Source organism: Apteryx mantelli, chromosome 23 (assembly GCF_036417845.1).
Source record: "Apteryx mantelli isolate bAptMan1 chromosome 23, bAptMan1.hap1, whole genome shotgun sequence".
Lineage (NCBI taxonomy): Eukaryota > Metazoa > Chordata > Aves > Apterygiformes > Apterygidae > Apteryx > Apteryx mantelli.
This window is the reverse complement of record NC_090000.1, coordinates 3,198,594-3,217,854: the sequence shown is the minus strand read 5'-3', so window position 1 is coordinate 3,217,854 and position 19,261 is coordinate 3,198,594. Positions and strand designations below refer to the sequence as shown.

The following is a 19,261-nucleotide window of genomic DNA, read 5'->3' as shown; positions in this document are numbered from 1 at the left end:
AGCTGGGCACGGGCGTCCCGCGCTGGGAGACGCAAGGGGAGCGGGGACAAGTCTCACCCTGGCTCCCCAAAACAGCGGGAAGGCCGGGGGCACCAAGCAAACCTGTGGCCCCTCCATCCTCCCGCCAGCATGGCCAGCGCTTTCCCGGCGCCCGGGTCCCTGCCTCCATAGGCACTGCCTGGAAATGCCGTGCCGAGGAGAGAACTGGCCCTCTGCACCCCCCGTGCCCCCGCCGGCCCCCTGCCCCACACAGCCGCCCCACGCGGCTCTCGGAGCTGCTGGTGCGAGCACGCCTTCCCCTTTAAGACGCTGGCTCTCCGTGCCAGGGTCTGACCTCGGCATCCTCAGCTGAGTTGGATTAACGGGGCGATGTGGGAAGGGGCCGGCGGAGGGGACGGGAGCCGCTTGCCTCCCCCAGGGCCGCCCCCGCGCGCGGCGCTGCCCGCGGACATGGCCCCAGGGTCCCCGCGCAGGCAGGGGTATCCGGGCGTGTAGGCACGGCCAGCGCCGCCTGCGTCTCTCCCCTGGCGCGGGGGCCCCAGCCGGTGCGCGGCAGGTCCCCCCAGGGCCGATGGCGAGGGGACCCGCGGCGGCGGCGGCCAGGGAGGACGGGATGGTGGGGCAGGCGGCCGTGCTGGGGGGCGGGTTGCACCGGGAAGGCTTTTAACCAGGCGGCGCCGGGACTCGCCTGCTGCCATGAGAGACTTCGTCGAAATCACGCTGCGCCCCGAGGCGCTGGACTGCAGCGAGGTAGGGCGGGGGGCGGCCTGGCACGGCCCGGGGGAGCGGGCGCCCCCCAGGCACCCGCGGTGCCGCCCGCCGTCGCTCTCTTGCAGACCGAGTTCTGCAACCCCGTCTTCGAGGGCGAGGAGACCCCGGCAGCGTCGCCCGCCGAGCGCCTGCCCCACGGAGGGGAGGAGGACGGGACCGGAGCGGCATCGCCCCGGGGGCAGCCTGGGGGTTTGTATCCGTGCCAAGGTCCACGGGGCTGGCAGTGGGGAGAGCTCGCCGCCGGGGTGTGGGGCAGCTTAGGGGCCCCGGCAGCACCCTGGGGAGAAGCGGCGGGGCCGTGCCCAGCCTGGGCGCAGCCGGCCACGCAGGGAGGTGGCGGGTCCGGGGCACGGCTAAGCCGCGCCGCGGTCTCGGCCCGCTTTCCCACCCTCTTGCAGGCCGGCAGCTCTGGGGCCAGGCGGGCTGGCGGTACCGGGCCGACTGCAGGTTCACCTGGCTCTGCGCGGCTCTGATGAGCGCCCTGCTCCTCTTCCTCATCGCCCTCCTGCTGGGCATCGTCATCCACCGTGAGTGCCCGGGCGGCGAGGTCCTTGCCACCGCGATGGGGACAGGGGACGTGGTGGCAGCTCCGAGGGGCAGCGGGGCACACGGGGAGGGATGTGGGGCGGCGAGGGCACGGCTACGCAGGGTCCCCCAGGATCTGCCTGCAGTGGGGAGAGGGACTGCGCAGGACCGAGGGGGATCAACGCCGCCCTGGGATCTGGCGAGGTCACGGGACCACGTGGGATCCCCCGGGATCCAAGAGATGGGTGGTGGCGTGGGACCCCCGAGGACCTGTGCGCATGTGGGTCTCAGCGGGGCAAGGAGGGAGCACGCGGTGGGGCCGGCGGGGTTTCTAAACCCCGTCCGCTGCTCTGCCCCAGGAGCAGAGCTGAAGTCCCCGCAGCCGCCCGGCTCCCCGGCCGCAGCCCTGCCCACCCGCGGCACTACCAACGCCACCGCGGCCCCCGAAACTGCGGCCACCCCGGCCCGGACCCAGCCACCCGCGGCCGGCACGCCGACGCCAGGTAAGTCACCGGTGCGGGTGGCAGCAGCAGTGGCACGGGGCCCGCGGGGCGCCGCCTCACCCCCGGCTGTGTCGCCCGCGCAGCCTGCGGCGGCACGTTGCAGGGCGCCGAGGGCACCTTCAGCTCGCCCAACTACCCGGCCCCCTACCCACCCAACGCCCTCTGCGTCTGGCGCATCGAGGTGCGCCGGGGCCTCGCCATCCGGCTGCGGGTGGAGGCGTTCAGCGTGGAGGGCACCGCCGGCTGCCTCTTCGACCGCCTGGAGCTCGACGAGGAGCCGGCCGCAGCCGGCGGCACCGGCCCGGCCCGCGGCGGCCCGGCCAGGTAGGGGGAGGCTGGAGGAGCGGAGGGGACAGGGCGGCATCCCCTGGGGGGCCTGGGCATCACCCCTGCCCATGCACCCAGGTTTTGCGGCAGCGTGGCCCCCCCGACCTTCAACACCGACTCCAACCGCCTGCGGGTCACCTTCGTCTCCGACGGCAGCGTGGGCGCCCCGGGCTTCAGTGCCCGCTACCGTGCCGTGGCCCCTGGCGAGAGTGAGTAGCCCCGTGGGTGCCGGCGGGGGGGCCCCTTCTCACGGCCGGGGTGCCGTTGCCAGCGTGTCCGCGTGCGCCCCGCAGAGAGCTGTGCCCGGGACGAGCACTTCTGCGACCGGGGGCTCTGCCTCCGGCTGGGCTCCGTCTGCGACGGCTTCCACGACTGCGCCGACAGGAGCGACGAGGCCAACTGCAGCCTGAAGCACAAAGGTGGGCTGCCGCGTCCCCCTGCACCCCGCGTCCCCCTGCACCCCGCGTCCCCTTGCACCCCACATCCCCCTGCACCCCGCGTCCCCCTGCACCCCACGTCCCCTGCACCCCGCATCCCCCTGCACCCTGCGACCCCTTGCACCCCACGTCCCCTGCACCCTGCATCCCCTGCACCCCGCGTCCTGTTGCACCCAACATCCCCCTGCACCCTGCGATGCCTTGCACCCCGTGCCTCCTGCACCCCCCCTGCAGCACGGCCCAGCTCGAAGGCACGGCATGGGGTAGCGGGGCAGATGGGGCCAAGGGAAAGGGTGCAGGGGCAGAGGGTGACCCTGCGTGCGTGTCCCCCCCCTCCAGAGTGCGGGGGGCCGCTGACCGCCTTGGAGGGGCATTTCTCCACCCCGAGCCATCCCCAGCCGTACCCGCACCAGCAGGTGAGAGCAGGGGTGCCGGCGGGGGCTGAGGAGGAGGAGGGCGAAGGCAGGGATGGGAGGAAGGCAGCCTCCCACCGGCTGCGCCGAGGGGGCCGAGCGGTGGGGGGAGCCGGGGGTGCCCCTGCCCGGCTTCACGGGTGTCGCGGGCTGCCCCCTGCCCTGCAGCTCTGTCTCTGGCAGATCTCGGTGCCCCTGGGCCACGTCATCGACCTGCGCTTCCACAACTTCAGCCTGGAGCCGCACGAGGACTGCAGCTTCGACTTCGTGGAGGTGCACGACAGCGCGGGCACGGGGGCCGCCAGCCTCATGGGCAGGTAGGGGTGCAGCGCCGGGTGCGCAGCTGGGGAAACTGAGGCACGGGGCGGGCCGGCAGAGAGCGGCTGGCGGTTTTGGGGCCCCGCTGGCCGCCCTGAGCCCTCCCTCGCTCCCCATCCCCTGCAGGTTCTGCGGCCACCAGCTGCCGCCCGCCCTGACCTCCTCGCGCCACGTCATGACCGTCCTCTTCGTGGCGGATGAGGGAGTGGCGGATGACGGGTTCTTCGCCACCTACCAAGCCCGCAACGCCACGGAGAGTAGGTAGCCGAGCAGGGGCGCAGGTGGCCCAGGGAGGTTGGGCCGTCTCCATCCTTGGAAGTTTTCAGCATGGATGAAGCCCTGGGCAACCTGCTCTGAGCCCAGAGCTGGCCCTGCTTTGAGCAGGAGGTTGGGGTAGAGACCTTCAGAGCTCCCTTCCCACCCAAATTACCCTGATCCTGGCCACGGGAATGACGGCTGGCACGGCACATCCGTGCACAGACAGGAGCTATCATCCCCTGGGGAATTTGGCATCTCCTAAGCTGGGCCTGCAGGTGGTTAGTGGGGGAACAGGCTAATTCTGCTCTCGGCCGTGCCCGCACTGGCCCCTCTCTCCTGGCAGAGACCTGCAGCCCGGCAGAGTTTTCCTGCAGAAACGGCGAGTGCCGGGCGCCGGAGTCCGTGTGTGACGGCTGGCACGACTGCCCCGACGGCACCGATGAGCTGAACTGCACCGGCGTGTCCTACCCGGCCTTCGGTGAGTGCCAGCCCCCGGGGCGGCCGGGCAGGTCCCCGGTGCACGGTGGCAGGTGCCCCTGCGGCCCCGGGGGTGCCCGTCTGCAGCCCCCCCGTTGCACCCGGCCTATTTTGCACCAAAGCTGGGGCTGCTTCCTGGGGGAGGCAGGCAGCGGGGGTGCAGAGGCACTGCTGGGTCCTTGCCGGGCCAAGCCCAGGGCTTGCAGCTCCCTCTACGCTCGCTTGGCCCTGGCGACACGCCAGCGACCCCACCTGCGCTCAACATCTGCCAGCGGCACATCTGGCGGGCAGGAGAAGTGAAACACCTCTCGCCACGGCAGGGTCCGTCTGCGAGCCCCTGGAGGTGGAGATGTGCCTGGGGCTGAGCTACAACACCACCTCCTTCCCCAACATCTGGCTGGCCATCCCCGACCAGGCGGGAGCCGCCGCCGTGCTGCGGGACTACCAGGTGAGGGGGGCCGGGGGCCGGGCGCGGGGCCCCGCCGCGCTCACCGCCGCGCTCACCGCCGCTCTGCCGCAGACCCTCACGGAGCTCGCCTGCTACCAGCACCTCCGGCCCCTCGTCTGCAGCCTCTTCGTGCCCAAGTGCAGCCCGGACGGCGGCGTCCTGCAGCCCTGCCGCGCCGTGTGCCTGGCCGCCGAGCAGCGGTGCCGGCAGTCGCTCGGCCTCCTCGGCATCCTCTGGCCCATCAACTGCAACGTCCTGCCCGACTCCAGCGACCCCGTGGAGTGCTTCCAGCCCTGACGCGGCAAGCGAAGAGGAGCCGGGGCTGAAGCAGGCTGCCCGGAGCTGCCTCCTGCCCCCCCAAAACCCTCCCACCCTCCTCCCGTTGCAGACAGCCAGCTGCTGGGGTGGCCCCAGCGCGGCCCTGGGAGCAGCGCCCCGTTCTCCGGCCCCACAGCGCGGCCCTGGGAGCAGCAGCCCTGCTCCGCGCTTGGCCCAGGGCTCGGTGCTGTGGGCTCACCCGCAGGACTGGGACCCCCGAGAGCAGGTGCCATTCCCAGCCCTGCTGGAGATGCCGTGCCTCAGTTTCCCCAGTGGTCAGCTGGAGACTGCCCAGCTCCGGGGGGGGGGCGGATGGGTGAGGGCGATGGCCTGTGCTGGAGGGGCTCTGCCCATGGGTGGGAGCTGCGCTGTGGACACCACGCACGAGCCCCCCGGCCCACGGCAGGATGGTGGTGGGAGGGCTGGGCGCTGCCTCCTCGGCCTCAGCCAAGCCGGATGTCTTGGCAAGAGCTGTGTGTGGTTTCCAGCCTGTTCCCTTCTCTCGGCCTCTCCAGGCTCTGCCTGGCTTCTTTCCCACCGCCCTCAGGCAGGGAGGGAAAGCCTGGCAGATGCCACCTTTCCCCAACCGGAGCAAGGCTGGGCCCAGGGTGAGCCAGGCTCCAGGAGGAGGAAGGGCCAGGGCTGCCCGTGTGCCCCGACCCCGGAGCCAGCAGAATAAACAGCACGAGCAGCTGACAAACCCCACGGGTCCGGCAGCTCATTTGAGGAGGGTCTGTGGGGGGGTCTGGCGGTGTCCAAGTGGGGAAACTGAGGCACAGGCCAAGGCAGGGAAGCCAGGGCCGGGGCTGGGCCGGGGGGGCTCTGGGCAGCAGCAGTGGGGCACGGGGAGATGGCCCTGGTTGTGGGGTGGCTGTGCCACAGATGGGCCGGGGGGGCTTGCAGAGCCCAGAGGGGTGCGTGGGGCTCGGAGCGGGTCCGGGTGGTGGCCCAGCGGTGCCGGGAGGGGGTCCTGCCCGGGCACCGGCCGTGGCGCTGCTGCTGGCTGGGCTGGCCGTGCTGGCACCAGGCAGCCCTGCTGGCCACAGGCCCGGCAACGCCCCGCGGCCACAAACCAGCACCCAGCCGGCCAAAAACAACAGCCCCTTCACACCTCGGGAGAGAGGAGCCGGGCAGCTCTCTGGCAGCGCCCAGCGCGGCCCCGGGCATCCGGGGCAGCCGGGGCAGCGGGCAACGTCACCCGCAGCGCTGCACACATCCTGTGCAGGGAGAAGGCCAGCGATGCGGGCACGGTTCCCGCTGCCCTCTGCCTGCTCCCGGCCCCGGACACGTGGGAAATGCTCCTGCCTGGCTGCACACAGCTGAGCTTAACAGGAAAAGGCACCCGTGCGGGTCGCCACTGCTCTGCCCTGGCAGCCAGCACGGCGCAGCCTTGCTCGAGTCAGGCATGGACTTGAGCCCATCCTGCTCCTTTGCTCCCTGCATGTCCCAGCTGCTTCCAGAGCCGGCTGCAGGAAAGGGGGACTCCCCATGGCCGCAGGAAACCCCCCACTGCTCGGCGCCTGACATTGTCCCTTGGATGCACTTGGTGTTGGAACGAGTTAAAGGCGAGCTGGGAGCGCCTGCAAAAGCCCGGCACGGTCCCAGCCCTGCCACGTGCCCCGCGGCCCCTCTGGGACCAGCCCTGCCTCCTGGCACGGCCACGGTGCTGCTCTGCCTAAGCCTGTGTCCGCCTGCTGCTGCCTGGCACCTCGCTGCCAGCTCAGCCCCCTGCGCCCTTCTCCAGGCCCCCCGGTCCTGGACCCCCCGGTCCCAGACCCCCCTCTTGCAGCTCTCAATCAGGCACTCGCAGGGCTGGTGATGCCCAAACTGCCCCGGCCACGGCCAAGGTGCTGCCCGGGCAGCGGGCACGGGGCAGGGATGCACCTGCGGGGCCCGGGGGTATAAATGGTGGGGGGGATTGGTGCTGGCGGGGGTCCTCCACTGGCGCCTGGGTGCAGCATCGTGTGTGCACGCGTGTGAGGTGCGGACCCCCGGCCAGGGGGACAGCGGCGCGTGCGGTGTCGGCAGCGCGGAGAGCAGCACGCACCTCTCCCTCTTTGATGTTGTCCGCACTTGCCGGGTTTCCCTCCCTCTCGCTTCCTCTTCTCCCTCTTTCGCTCCGTGGCGTCTGTTGTTTCTTGTTTCCCCTCCCTCCGTCCTCCTGCCTGGGTGCCCAGATGTGTTTAGCAGAGGTGTTTTTCATCCTACGGCTTCCCTCCCTCCGCCGGGCTGTTTGTCTCGCTCTCCCTCCCCCTGGTTACAGCACTTCTGACACCACGGGATTATTTTTCTTTTTCCCCTTGTCTTGTAGCTTTTGGCTCCCAAGGCCCCTGATTTCCTTTGGAGTTTGGGAGGAGAGACATGAGGAGGAGGGGGGGTGGAGAGGCTGCCTTTCCTCGGGCCTTCGTCAGAGCGAAGTGGTCAGGAAGAGCCGCGAGCCCTTCCGAGCCGGAGAGGAGCGAGGCGCCGGGCAGGAGGAACCGGGAGCGCAGTGAGTAGGGCAAAGCGGCTCCGTGCGCTCCGCGCCGGGGCCCGGGGCCGGCCCCAGCCCGGGGGCAGCCGGGGTCCTGGCTCCAGCGCCTGGGCGGAGGAGAGACACTTCTCTCCTCCTTTTCCTCTTTGTTGGAGCCGTCGCGTCCAGGAGGGGGAAGAGAGCAGCTCTGCTGGGACAAGGCCTTGGGGAGGGGGCCAGCGCCAGCCCTGGGGCTCCGGTGTCTCTGCGCCGGCGCCGCAGGGGCTGGGGGCCGCTTGTGCAGCAGGGTGGTCCTGGCACCGGGGTGGTCCCTGGCACGGCACGGCGCGGCACGGCATGCCGGGGGATGCTCCAGCCGCAGACAGCGGAGGAGAGGCGCCGGCAGCCGGGATGCTGCCAAGAGCAGGGCCGCGATGCAGCCCGGCGGCAAACAACCCCACCCCTCGCGCAGCTCGCGGCCCACCCGGCGGCGCATCCGGCCCTCCCGCGAGCACCCCCACGCGCACTGACGCCCAGACCCCATGCAGCCCTCCCGCAGGCAGCCCGCAGCCCAAACAGCCCCCGCAAGCAGGCATGCGGACCTGACAACTTGCCACGCATGCCACAACCGCCCTCCGCAGCTCAGTGGCCTCACATGCCCCAGCGTGCACCCTCGTGTGCCTTGCACTCGTCTCCTGTGAGCCAGCCCACGGCCAGCCCACGGCAGGACAGCCCGGTGGGGTGCAGAACAGCCTGGTGGGGTGCAGGATGTCCCAGTGGGGTGCAGGATGCCCCAGAAAGGTGCAGGACAGCCCCACGGGGTGCAGGACGGCTCAGCAGGGTGCAAGATGGTCTGGCAGGGTGCAGGACAGCCCAGCAAGGTGTAGGATGTCCTGGAGGGACGCAGGACAGTGTCACGGCACAGGCAGACCCAAAGGATGCTGTGGCGGGTGCAGCCGGTGGCACGCAGGCCATGCCATGGGGAGACGCTGAAAGGCGAGGGGAAAACAAGGGAGGGAGCCGAATGCTGGTGTAGCCGGTCCCCTGCACCCAGACTCCACCAGGCACCGCCAGCCCCTTTCCCAGCCCTCCTCACAGAGGTCCACAGAGCCGTTACCCCTCTCTGCCCTCCTTCCAGCCCCTCCATGGCCGACGAGATGAAGCAGCTCTTCCTCCTCTTCCTCCTCGGGCTCATCGCCAGCTCTTCCCAGATCGAAGACAACAAGATCCCCAGGCTGTGCTCGGGGCAGCCGGGCATCCCGGGGACCCCGGGCCTGCATGGGGGCCAAGGGCTGCCAGGCAGAGACGGACGAGACGGCCGGGATGGGGCAATGGGGATGCCGGGGGAGAAGGGCGAGATGGGCCATCCCGGTAAGGAAGGGGGCGTCCGGGCTCGGGAGGGGGAACCTGCTCTGCCCTGCCTGGGTGCTGGCACGTGCTGGACATGTGCAATCCCACATTGGCAAATTGGGAGCAAATCCAAGCTTTTGGACCCTGCTTCCCACAAAGGTGCCCCTGTCACGCCACTGCCTCCCTCCGGTCCTGCCTGCAGGAACCCTGCCAGAGGCGGCAGCTCCCTGCTGCTGGCAAAGCTGCATTTCTCCCCGTCCCCGTCTGCTGTCCCGCTCTTCCACCTCCTGCTTTAGGAGGCAGCTGAGGGCCCACCGAGCTCTCCCCCAGATCCGGCTGCGCCTGCTCCTCTCTCTGGGGTTTCTCGCACCCTCCGGGGGGGTCTCCCCCGCTTGCCGTTCCCACCATCTTCCCCGGTCAGCGCGTGTCCCTGGCTCCCTTCTGCTTTTGCCCCTTTCCCAGCCAGAGCACTGGTTGTGGTGGGCATCCCCCACCCGCGTGTCGCCGGAGGCTCGTGACCCCCCTCCCTAGAGACGCTGTGGGGTGCATGGCCTTGGCGCTCAGAGGGCTTCCCCCAAACGCTCCCGTGCCCCCGGGCGAGATCGGGGCTGGGCTGGGGCAGCGCGGTCGGCGGGGGCCGTGCTGCCCGCGGCGGCTCGGCGGTGACGCTCTCCCCTCGCCTCCTCGCGCCAGGACCCCCCGGTCCCCGCGGGGAGGTGGGCAGCCCCGGCGTGGACGGCCTGCACGGCGAGAAGGGGGCGCAGGGCGAGTGCGCGGTGGCCCCCCGCTCGGCCTTCAGCGCCAAGCGCTCCGAGTCGCGCAGCCCGCCGCTGGCCGACCAGCCCATCCGCTTCGACGTGGTGCTCATCAACGAGCAGGGCCACTACGACCCCGCCACGGGCAAGTTCACCTGCCAGGTGCCCGGCCTCTACTACTTCGCCGTCCACGCCACCGTCTACCGCGCCAGCCTCCAGTTCGACATCATGAAGAACGGCCACTCCGTGGCCTCCTTCTTCCAGTACTACGGGAACTGGCCCAAGCCCACCTCGCTCTCGGGGGGGGCCCTGGTCCGCCTGGAGCCCGAGGACGAGGTGTGGGTGCAGGTGGGCGTCGGGGACTACATCGGCTTCTACGCCAGTGTCAAGACGGACAGCACCTTCACCGGCTTCCTCGTCTACTCCTACTGGCAAAACTCCGCCGTCTTCGCCTGAGCCTGTCCGCGGCTGCGGCCGGGGCGCGCGCCCCTTCCCCTGCCCGCGGCGCCCGACCCGGGGCTCGGCCCTCGCCCGTCCCACAGCAGGGGAGCGGGAGCCACGACACCCGGGGTCCCTGCCCCGGCTCGGCTTGGCCGCCCAGCGTACGGCCGAAATACGGACCCTCTGCCGCCCCGGAGGCGGCGGGGGACGATCCCTCCAGCAGCGCTGTATAAGAGCGAAGTATTATCCCGGGCACCGGGCTCTGGGGCGAGACGCCCACGCTAGGGCGCCCCAATAACCTGGTTGTCATTATATTACTCACCGTAGCCGCCTCGTCCTGCAGCAGCCCCCCGCGGTGCCGGCAGGGCGCCCCGGCCCGCGCTGCCAGCTTCTCCGCACGCCCTCCGCGCCGGGCGAGCTGCCGGCACCGTGCCGCCGGCGAGGGGCCCGTGCTGCCACGGTCCGGCACGTCCCGCATTGACCCGGGGCCACGGGCCGCCGCTCGCCCGGGGCCGGCTGCCTGCCCTCCACCCACCTGCCCCTTCAGCCCTCAATAAAGGGGTCCTCAACCACGCGTGCGCTTGCTGCCTGCGCCCTTCCCCTGCCCACGGGTGCCGGGAGCTGCCCGGGGTCGCTGCACCCGCCTGGGTGCTGGGGGCCGGGTGCGAGCCGGCGCCAGGCTGCAGCGAGGGCCCCGGGGCAGGGGACACGCGAGGGGACACGGTGTCCTGGGCCACTGCCGCCAGGCAGCAGAGCCGGCGAGAAGCCGCTAGATGGAGGTGTTGGAGCCCCTTTGCGAGGCCACACGCCGGCGCCAGGATCCCCCCGCGGGCGCCTTCCCCGCCGCCCCGTCCCGGAGGACGCGGGGCAAGGCCGCGGGTGGGGAGATGCCGCGGTGGGGAGGCACCCAGGCGTCCCGGCCCCCCTGCTCCGCCGGGGCAAGGCCTGGCCCTGCCCCAGCACCCCGGGGGGGGGGGGGGGCCGGGGGCACGTTCCCGCGAGGGGCCACCGCGGCGGGACCCGCCGTGCGAGGGGTCCCCGCGGCGAAGGCCCCCGGGCCGGGGAAGCGGCCGCCCCGTGCTGCGGGACGGGGGCTCGCGGGGCCCCAGCTTCCTGCCGCCCCCCCTCTTCCTTCCCAGCCCCGCTCGCCAGTGTGAATGCAGTGACCCCGCTCGGAGAAAGGTCCCTATTTTTAGCAAGGGAATGGAGAGCTTCCTCATTCCTGCCCAAAATAGGTCCCCGTGGAGATAAGCCAGGGAGGGGGCTTTTGGCTGAGGCGCAGCGCTGCGGCTGCAGCGGGCTGGGGACGACTGCTCTGCCCGGCCGGGGGGTGGCAGCTGGGCTGGGCTGCCCTGCGAGCCCGGCACCCCCCGCTTCCGTGCACCGACCGTCCAGGTCCGGCTGCACCCCTCCTCCGGGCCTGAGTCCCCTTCCCGCCCCGCGGCCTCCCCCCGGCGCCCTGCCCAGCCGCGCAGGCGGCCGCGGGACCTTGGCCGCGCTCCTCCAAGGTAAACGAGCACCCCCGGCCCTGCCCATCCGCCCCGGGCAGCAGCCGTGCGCCGTGCACCCCTCCCTGGGGCCAGCACCACCCCGAATGGGTGCCTGGCTGGGGGGGGACGGCGGGCCCCCCACCCACCCGGGGCCGGGGCGCAGGCTGGCTCCCAGGGGTGCCGGCTAGCAGCGCTGCAGCCGGCCCTTCCCGGCCACGGCGGCGGCGGCAGGATTAGGTTGCAGCGGAAGCGTCTGTTTGGGTTGGAACTGGCCTTTTCTGTAAGCAGAGCCGCCCAGGGGTGAACGCCGCCGCAGCGCAGATGGGCGGCAGGCGCTGTTTATCCTGCGAGGAGGAAAATGGCTTTTCGGGAGCGGAGGCCAGCGAGCTGTGCGGGGGGGGCTGGGCGCACCCCCGGCCCCCGGCGCGGCGTGCTGCAGGCAGCGTGCGGGCGCTGCGGCCCCCAGGTGCTGGGATCGCCGTGCTCGGGGAGCCGAGCCGCTAATGAGGGAGCAAAGCTGGTGCCCGGGAGCAGCCCAAAGGCCCCCGCGGCTCCCCCGCTCCTCGCCCCGGTGTGTCATTAGCCGCCCGCCCTGCTGGGCCCAGCCGCAGCCTGCCGCGCGTCTGCAGCGTCCGTCTGTCCCGCCGGCTCCCTGCTGCCAGACAGATGATGGCCATTGTCCCCGCGCTGGCAGCTCATCGCCGCCGGGGTGTCGCAGCCGTGCTCGCGAAGGCATCCTGGGCTGCTTCCCAGCGCCTGGGGGCTCCAGTTTCAGCAGGCCATCAGCCACCGCCATCCATCCCGGTGCTCCCGAAACGGAGCAAGGCAGCAGTGTCACGCTCCTCCCTCCTTGCGGAAGGACTCCAGCAGGGGAAGAGTCTCAGCTCGTGCTAGGCTGAGACCAGCCCGCTCGGCTCACGTGTGAGGTTCCCAAGCAAGCTCTGGAGAGGGGCAGTAGCCCCCGGCCCCTCTCCATCTTACGCCCTGGGCTGAGCACCCTCCGGTCCCCTGCTGGGGTGGCAGGATGGGAGCGCCCTGCCCCTGCAGGCAGCGTTTCCCCAGCAGACGCTGCCTGCCAGGGCCGGTCCCTCCTGCCCCGGGGCAGCTCGGCAGCCTCTCCCGGCCGGCCCAGGTGCCCCAGCTCTGCGGAGGGGCTTGAGCGCCCCGGGGGCAGGAGAGCAAGGTCGGTACCTGCTGCGGGGAGAGAAGGGCCAGCTGCCAAGGTGACCCTGCTTTCTCTGCATGGACAGTGCCAGGCGGTGCTGGGCTCCTGCAGGAGATGTCTGCCTCTTCCCAGCCTCCCAGCCCCTCCTCTCCTTGCTATGGTTTTCAGCCAGGGCATGAGAGGATCCTGCTAAAATTATTACCCAGTTACCCGACGTGACTCGGCAAAGAGGTGAGTTCAGGGTAGGGGGAGCAAGAACTCCTGGCCATCTGGGTCCAGAAGCATTTTCCAAGTGATTTGCAAGGATGCTGGGGAAGCAGAGGGTGCTTAATAGCACACAGCAGCCTGCCAAGAGCTCAGATCACAGCCAGGGAATAATTCATCCTGCAGCGAATGCATCTGCTCACCTGGAGCCCAGCACAGCTGAGCCTGCCTCGGCTTTTATGCAAAGCAAGGCTGAGCCCTGCGATGCCTGCTGCTCCACTGCTCCTAGCGCTTCGGGTGCTGCCCCCCTGCCCCTGGGGAAGCAGGGCTTGCCAATACCCTCCGTTGCAGGCAGCAGGGCGTCAAGACACCATGGGCACGCATGAGCCGGGATTACACGTCCCCATGCCTGTTCCTGCCAGCCTGGGAAATCTCAGCTCTCCTACTCTCAGCCCCAGGGATTGCCAGCTCTGGAAATGCTTAGCACAGAGCCCTTCGGCCCGGTGGGGAGATGGATCGCCCCTGGACAAGGAAGAAGCTGTGCGCACAAGCCCCTCTGCGAAGCAGCCGGTGCTTCCCCGCTCCTTGCTAAACAGCTTGACGTGGCGGGAGGCAGGAGCAGAGCCCAGGGCCCCCAGGGCAGCGGGAGCTGCCGCAGCTGCTCCGCCTGCTCCTAGGCCCAGAGGCGGCTGCAGCACCGGCCCCATCTCAGCGCACAGCACAGACGGCAGCACCGGTGCCGGTGGGTAAGCTGCACTCCCTGTCCCCTTGCACGGCATATCCACGACTACCTCCTCCTGCTCCCAGGTAGCAGGGCAAGGCCTGGGGGCCGCAGAGTCCCCTCCAGCCCTGGCTGCAGCGAGGAGCCCCAGACACAGCGTCTTCAATCACGAATTCACCCCCCAGGAGGCAAGTCCTCTCCTGCGCAGCAGCCTGCTCCGGGCTGTCTCTCCCCACTACCCACAGCAGAGCTTTTCGGGTGCGCAGGCACGGCCAGGCAAGCACCCATGAGTTTGCAGGTCGTGTCGATCCTCCAGCTCCAACCCCTTGTGAGGAAGTGCCTGGCTTACCCCGCAGCAGGGCCACCGGAGCCTGCTGGAGAGGTGAAACCCCATCGCCCCAGAGAAAACTCCTCCCAAGAACGAGGCAGCAGGCAGTTTTGGGGAAAGGAGACTTTAATTTGCCCAGTATCTAGTCCATAGTGCAAAGAGTTAACCTTAAGGCAAAGCTTTCTCTCTTTGTTTATAAACAGCAAACAAACAGGCCCTAAAAAGACAAGCGTGACTGCTACAATAGAAACGGGGCTTGAGGGGAGAAACTGCAGTCCTGGGAAGGTGTCCTTCCTTCCCTGAAAACGCACCTGGGGAGCCCTGCGTCCCAGCACCCACGAGCTGTCCCCGACCAAACACTTCTGCCTGCAGCCGGGAGCAGAGCCAGCAATCCCACTCCCAGGTGTCTCCAAAGGCACACAGCAGCTAGGGCTCGGCTGCCCGGCTCCTCCTGAGGGAGGATCCCCGCAGGATCCCAGGACAGGCTGGGTCGGGATCCCCGAGGGAGGCGGCCTGTGGGGTTGTGCTCGCTGCTGCGGGGGGCTCGGCCACCCCAGTCGCAGGAGGAGTTGCTGGGGACGGTGAATGAGCAGCATGACCGGGAAGGCAAAGACAAGGGGCTGAGCAACAGGGCCAGGTCATGGGGCTTTGCCACCCCAGGACGTGGGGTGGAAGCAGCTGACAGCCCTGGGAAAAGGCCCTTCTAACACACCGTCAGTCCTAAGGAGCCAAATTTGGCCCAGGGAGCCCCTCCTGCCCTTAGCAAACACACAGAGAACCAGCCCCTGCAGTGCCCCCCAGAGCAGCGCCGCTCTCGAACAAGATCCTATCTTGTCTTTGCCACAGGCCAGGCTTGCAGTGACGAGGCGTCTCCCACCGTGGCCTGGCCTTGTTGCTGCCTCCACTTGGACTTAGATCACGTATCAATTATTAGTTAACAGGAGCAGTGAGGAAACCACGCCAGCTGCCTGCAGGCTCTTGGCTTGCGATCTAGGAGTTGAGGCTCTTTCCAAGTGCTCCAGCCGAAATTGGCTCTGGAGCATGGCTGACCCCAGGCAAGCAGCTGGAAAAGGGAGAGCTTTTTAGCGCAAGGCCCTCTTGGAGCCGAGTAATTTCTTGGAATGGTGCTGGTTGACTAAGCTGGGACGAGCCGCCTCAGCTCTCCCCAGCCAGCAGCGGATGGCATGGTTTGAGTTCTGGGGACGCTTTTAAATAAAATTAGTTGCATTTCACATTTCAGACAGGCAGTAAGACAGAACAGCAGTGGAACCTTGCTCTAATCAAATACAGTTGTGGTCCTGGTACTGCTGCGGATCCACAGCACAGACGCGCAGCACTTGTACCAGGAGCTGGAATGTCTCTGCGGGCTCCCAGGAAGATTGGGGTGTCCCCTCTCCTCCCGGGTGGTCGCTCACTCTACCCAGCCCAGCCTGGGGCGCAGCAAGCTTTGTCAGTCCAAGTCCGGAGACCGGGCTATAAAATCTGTATTATCTAGGGAGGATTCTCCAGCGTTAGCTCAGACATGCGCTGCTGCTGCCGAGGTTAGGGCAGGGCTGCGTGAACGCCGGCCACCTCCCGAGCTCTCCAAGCAGCACCACTGCCTCTGCAGAAAGAGTAACCCCCCGCCCCAGCCCCACGTGCGAGTAACCTGGTATGTGCTTGCTATTCTTGCATAGGTGATGCGTGGAAGTAGCAGCGACACTGAGCTCTGCAGTCAGCCGGCCTGCGGGGAGCCCGCGTTCTCTGCGGCTCCTCGCTGTCCCAGCAAGGGGAAGAGGAAGATCAAAACCCAAAGCCACAGTGGCCGGGATACCGAAGTACTGCTGCGGCCCCAGAAATCCTGTTGTTCTCCAGTTGGGAGCCAAGCTCAGCCCTTTGGTAGAGAAGCTTAAAAACTAGAGTGTGCCCATGGCTTGCCCAGGGCCTCACAAAAGGGGCACATTTCTCCCTTCCCTGGGAGCTGGGCTGGTGGGAGAGGGAATGAAAAGTATGAATGGAGTCTGCCAGGCAGTTTTCAGGCAGCTCCTGGGCCAAACCTTGGTAGCAAAACCCTCCTTTGCCTTGCACTGGCCCCTGTGATTCCCAGAAGGGCACAACTTTTAACCTTTCCATCAGCTTTGGTTAGGAGGGACCAGAGCATCTTTCTGAGCTCTGCTTTGGATTTCAAACTGCTGTAAGCTCAAGGCAACAGGCCCTGAAACAGCAAATGTCAGCAGAAAAAGATAACTCTTTTGGCCTGCTGCAGAGATCAGCTATTGTGTTTGCTAGCGACAGCTACAGGCTAGTTACATTACGAGTGTGGCTAACAGACACCCCCAGCAGCCTCTTCCCCTTTCAGCACCATCCTTAGCTCTTTGGAAAACTCGAGGCAGCATTGGGAAGAGCAATTGTGCTTCTGGACGAGAGGCAGCAACAGGAATGGTCCTTGACCTTCTGGAAAAACTGCCCAAGCTACCCGCTACCGGGTTCACAAGTACACGTTAAGCGTCTGCAGGATCATCTGGCGACACAGAGGGCAGTTGCGCTGGTAGATGGCCTGCTGGAGCAAGACTTCCGTGCACTCCTGACACAGGCACAGGTGCCTGCAGGGCAGGAGCAGGACTGTCTTGGTTTGGTCTTGACAGATGACACATTTCTTACGTTCCTCTTGTTCCTTCAGGAGCCTCCAGGGATCATCGTCCGGAGCAGCCTCACCATCCCAAGCTGCTGCGTTCAGCTGCTCTCTCCTCGGAGCTTTTGCCCAGGAGGTGCTCGGCTCTTCCCTGGGCGGCTGGAGACGCTGTCCTGTAACAGTGCTTCGAGCCAGAGCCGGACGCGCGTGTGGTACCTGCTCCATGGCCGGCTGGTCCTCATGTTCCCCACCTGCCAGCTGGCCGCCCGCTGCTAGCACACCCCTGCCAGGGGCTGCCGGTCTCGGCGCAGGCGCGGCTGCCCCTCGCTGGTTGCTCTCCTGGTTAATCATTCTGCCTCCTCTGCTCCAGCTGGCCACCTGGAGACTCCAGTCGGCCACCTGGAGGCTCCAGTCAACCAACCTGCGCCAGGCCTGGGAGGTCATGACCATGCCCAGCGTCAGGACCGCCACCTGATAGAGCCGCCACGCATCCCTCTGCAGGCGGTGGTAGGACGGCAGCGTGTTCAAGTACCCGAGCACGTGGCCTGCCAGCGTCCACAGCAGCCCAGGGTTGAAGACAAAAGTGCTGACGACAATAATAAAGATGAGCAAGACCAGGCCGTAGATATTCACAAAGAAGACGTTGATCAAGAGCTTGATGACAGAGGTCAGGACCTCGAAGGCCAGCTGGCAGGGCGACCACAGCAGAATGGAGAGGGCGATGGCGCTGCTGGAGACATGCGCGAGGAAAGCAGCCAGGAGGTCGGTGACTCTCAGGAAGGGGCTGACGATTGAATCCCACAGGGCCACCACCAGGGTGAAGAGGTTCTGCATGCCGATGAGGCACATGTTGATGATGCTGTTAACCAAGTAGGCGAGCAGGCTCATGCAGATGGCCAGGCCTTCGCACACCTGCCTCACCAGGGTCTGGCCAGAGCTGAGCAGGTTGCAGAGCCCGCGGTGGAGCAACTCCCTGCTCCGCAGCGCAAGGTGAGAGAGGAGGTGCCCCACCACCTTGAGTCCCTCCAGGCTGGAGCAGCAGCCGCGCAGCAGGCCAGCGAGGCCGTGCAGGACATCCAGCGCCAGGCAGCACGCCGCCTCGGCCAGGGATGCCAGGCAGAGGAGCATCCCATTCCAGCAGGTGAGTGCACCAGCCGCTGCGGTGCTGGGGAGGTTGTAGACCAAGGCGACCAGCCACAGCAGCGCCGACACCAGCGAGGACACCAGGAAGAAGTTGACGTCCAGCACAAAGCCCAGGAGGTCCAGGGCCAGCCGCAGGCCGCGGAGCAGCAGGAACACCAGGTCCATGGTGGGGCTGGGGCAACCCGCTCAGGGCGGGAGGCCGGTCCCAGCTGGGGTGGCGGGCGGGGGGACACACACGTGGGGACAGGGCGCTATGTGGCTCCCTGCTCCTGTGCCCCTGGGGTCAGGGAGGGCCACAGAGGGGCCAGGAAGCAGCAGGGGGGCTTTGGGGCAAGGGGAGCGCCGGGATGGGGGTCAGGTGGCTCCAATGGTCCCAAGGGAAGGGGATGGGGAGAGGGGGGCCCGGGGCAGCGAGCGGGTCCCAGGCCCCGCGGTTATGGGGGGGGGGGGCTGGAGAAGGGCTATAACGGCTTGGGGGGGCCCGGGGCAGCGAGGGGGGCCTGGGCCCCGAGGCTACGGGGTAGGGGGGCCCGGGGAAGGGCTGTAACGGTTTGGGGGCCCCGGGGGAATGGCGGGGGGGGGCCGGGGCAGCGAGGGGGGCCCGGGGCTAGCGGGGTGGCGGGGTTGGGGGCCCCTAGGAAGGGCTGTAACGGCCGGGGGGGCTCCGGGGAGAGCAAGGGAAGGCGGCTGGGCGCAGGGGGGCCCCGGCCGCAGCGGGAGGGACGCTGCGGGCCCCCCGGTGCCGGTGCCGGGCAGGGGGTGCCGGGCAAGGCGCCCCCAGGCCGGGCCCCGCCAGGCCCCTCAGCCGCGGGCCGCTCCGCACCCCCTTCCGCTGGGCGCCGCCATCTTCCCGCGGGCCGTGGCGCGCCGCCGGCCAATCAGCGGCGGCGGGCGCTTCTTCCCGCCTCCCATTGGGCGGTTCGGAGGACGCGGCGGGGGGCGGGGGGGAAACCGGGCTCGGGGGCGTGGCCACTGTCGCCAGGGCCGCCGCCGGTTGGCTGGCGCCGCCGGGCCAGGCCACGCCCACGGCGGGGCGGATTTAAAGGACCCGGGGGGGTGGGGGGCCACTGGCGATAGCTTGTGGTGCCACCGGTGTGATGAGTCTGCAACGGTCTCAGCCCGGGCACTGAGAAAGTTTGTTCTCACTAGCGTGGACAGCTGGGCAGGATGCATCTGGGACAGGGATGGGCAACATGCAGCCCTTGTGTTCCCACATGCTGCCTGGTGCTGGGAGCAAGCGCAGCTCAGGGTCAGGCCAGGGCAGTAGTGCTCTCACTGCCACCAACCAGTTTCTTACCCAAGGTCCCAGAATAAACTTGGGGCTATGACCTGGCCCAAGGTTATGGTGAGGGGCCCAGTTTGCTTTGCAGGCCCCGCTTCCCAACACAACATCCCAGAGCAGCTCCTGCCCTCCCTACCAGCTCCCAGGCAGGGCACTGGGCTGCCAACATCTCTGGCCTCCTCCCCTCTCCTGTGCCCCCTGGGAAACAGTCCAGCCCTGCCATCCTGATGGTGATGTCAAGCCCAGGAAAATCCAGCCCTGGAGGCCAGGCTTTTTAAGGAAGGGGAGAGCGAGCACAGGGAATGACCCATGGGAAAGACATCCGCAGCCTCGGGAGCTCATCACCAGGGAGCAAAGCACCGCACCCTCAGGCAGCAAGGGAGGAGCCCTGGGGGGACCAGGCCGCCTGGGTTTTCTTCCCGGCGGCAGGCCAAGAGCAGCCCCCCTCCCTTTCCCCCACGTTTTTTCGCCCCCTGAAATTCCCTGAGCTGGGGCAAGAGGGGCCACGTCCCAGCACCTCGCGT

General features: G+C 68.4%; 3 protein-coding genes across 4 annotated transcripts; 2 read left to right on the top strand and 1 right to left on the bottom strand.

Annotated features, from left to right (window-relative positions):
• The first annotated feature begins 696 nt into the window (after nucleotides 1-696).
• MFRP (membrane frizzled-related protein) lies at nucleotides 697-5,471 on the top strand. Its single transcript, XM_067310015.1, has 13 exons — nucleotides 697-750; nucleotides 837-960; nucleotides 1,170-1,298; nucleotides 1,662-1,788; nucleotides 1,830-2,123; nucleotides 2,205-2,335; nucleotides 2,420-2,545; nucleotides 2,903-2,979; nucleotides 3,145-3,293; nucleotides 3,421-3,551; nucleotides 3,896-4,030; nucleotides 4,350-4,477; nucleotides 4,550-5,471. The coding sequence occupies exons 1-13, from the start codon at nucleotides 697-699 to the stop codon at nucleotides 4,772-4,774; spliced, it is 1,830 nt and encodes a 609-aa protein (XP_067166116.1). The 3' UTR covers nucleotides 4,775-5,471.
• A 1,468-nt stretch (nucleotides 5,472-6,939) lies between these two features.
• Nucleotides 6,940-10,365, top strand: C1QTNF5 (C1q and TNF related 5). Of its 2 annotated transcripts, XM_067310140.1 has the most exons (4): nucleotides 6,940-6,987; nucleotides 7,107-7,286; nucleotides 8,386-8,618; nucleotides 9,291-10,365. In XM_067310140.1, exons 3-4 carry the CDS (start codon nucleotides 8,393-8,395, stop codon nucleotides 9,806-9,808), a joined length of 744 nt encoding a protein of 247 aa, XP_067166241.1. In that variant the 5' UTR covers nucleotides 6,940-6,987; nucleotides 7,107-7,286; nucleotides 8,386-8,392; the 3' UTR covers nucleotides 9,809-10,365. The 2 variants fall into 2 exon arrangements, with proteins under 2 accessions (XP_067166241.1, XP_067166240.1); XM_067310139.1 differs by having other exon boundaries at nucleotides 6,966-7,286.
• Nucleotides 10,366-13,809: 3,444 nt separating this feature from the next.
• On the bottom strand, nucleotides 13,810-17,843 carry RNF26 (ring finger protein 26). The gene has a single exon (XM_013956672.2). The coding sequence runs from the start codon at nucleotides 17,618-17,620 to the stop codon at nucleotides 16,169-16,171; it is 1,452 nt and encodes a 483-aa protein (XP_013812126.1). The 5' UTR covers nucleotides 17,621-17,843; the 3' UTR covers nucleotides 13,810-16,168.
• Nucleotides 17,844-19,261: the final 1,418 nt, after the last annotated feature.

Coding starts and splice junctions, on each gene's coding strand:
- MFRP (XM_067310015.1), top strand. CDS start 697: ATGAGAGACTTCGTCGAAATCACGCTGCGCCCCGAGGCGCTGGACTGC. Junction 2,336..2,419: donor TGCCGTGGCCCCTGGCGAGA/GTGAGTAGCCCC, acceptor TGCGCCCCGCAG/AGAGCTGTGCCCGGGACGAG. Junction 4,478..4,549: donor CCGTGCTGCGGGACTACCAG/GTGAGGGGGGCC, acceptor GCTCTGCCGCAG/ACCCTCACGGAGCTCGCCTG.
- C1QTNF5 (XM_067310139.1), top strand. CDS start 6,973: ATGTGTTTAGCAGAGGTGTTTTTCATCCTACGGCTTCCCTCCCTCCGC. Junction 7,287..8,385: donor CAGGAGGAACCGGGAGCGCA/GTGAGTAGGGCA, acceptor CCCTCCTTCCAG/CCCCTCCATGGCCGACGAGA. Junction 8,619..9,290: donor GGGCGAGATGGGCCATCCCG/GTAAGGAAGGGG, acceptor TCCTCGCGCCAG/GACCCCCCGGTCCCCGCGGG.
- RNF26 (XM_013956672.2), bottom strand. CDS start 17,620: ATGGACCTGGTGTTCCTGCTGCTCCGCGGCCTGCGGCTGGCCCTGGAC.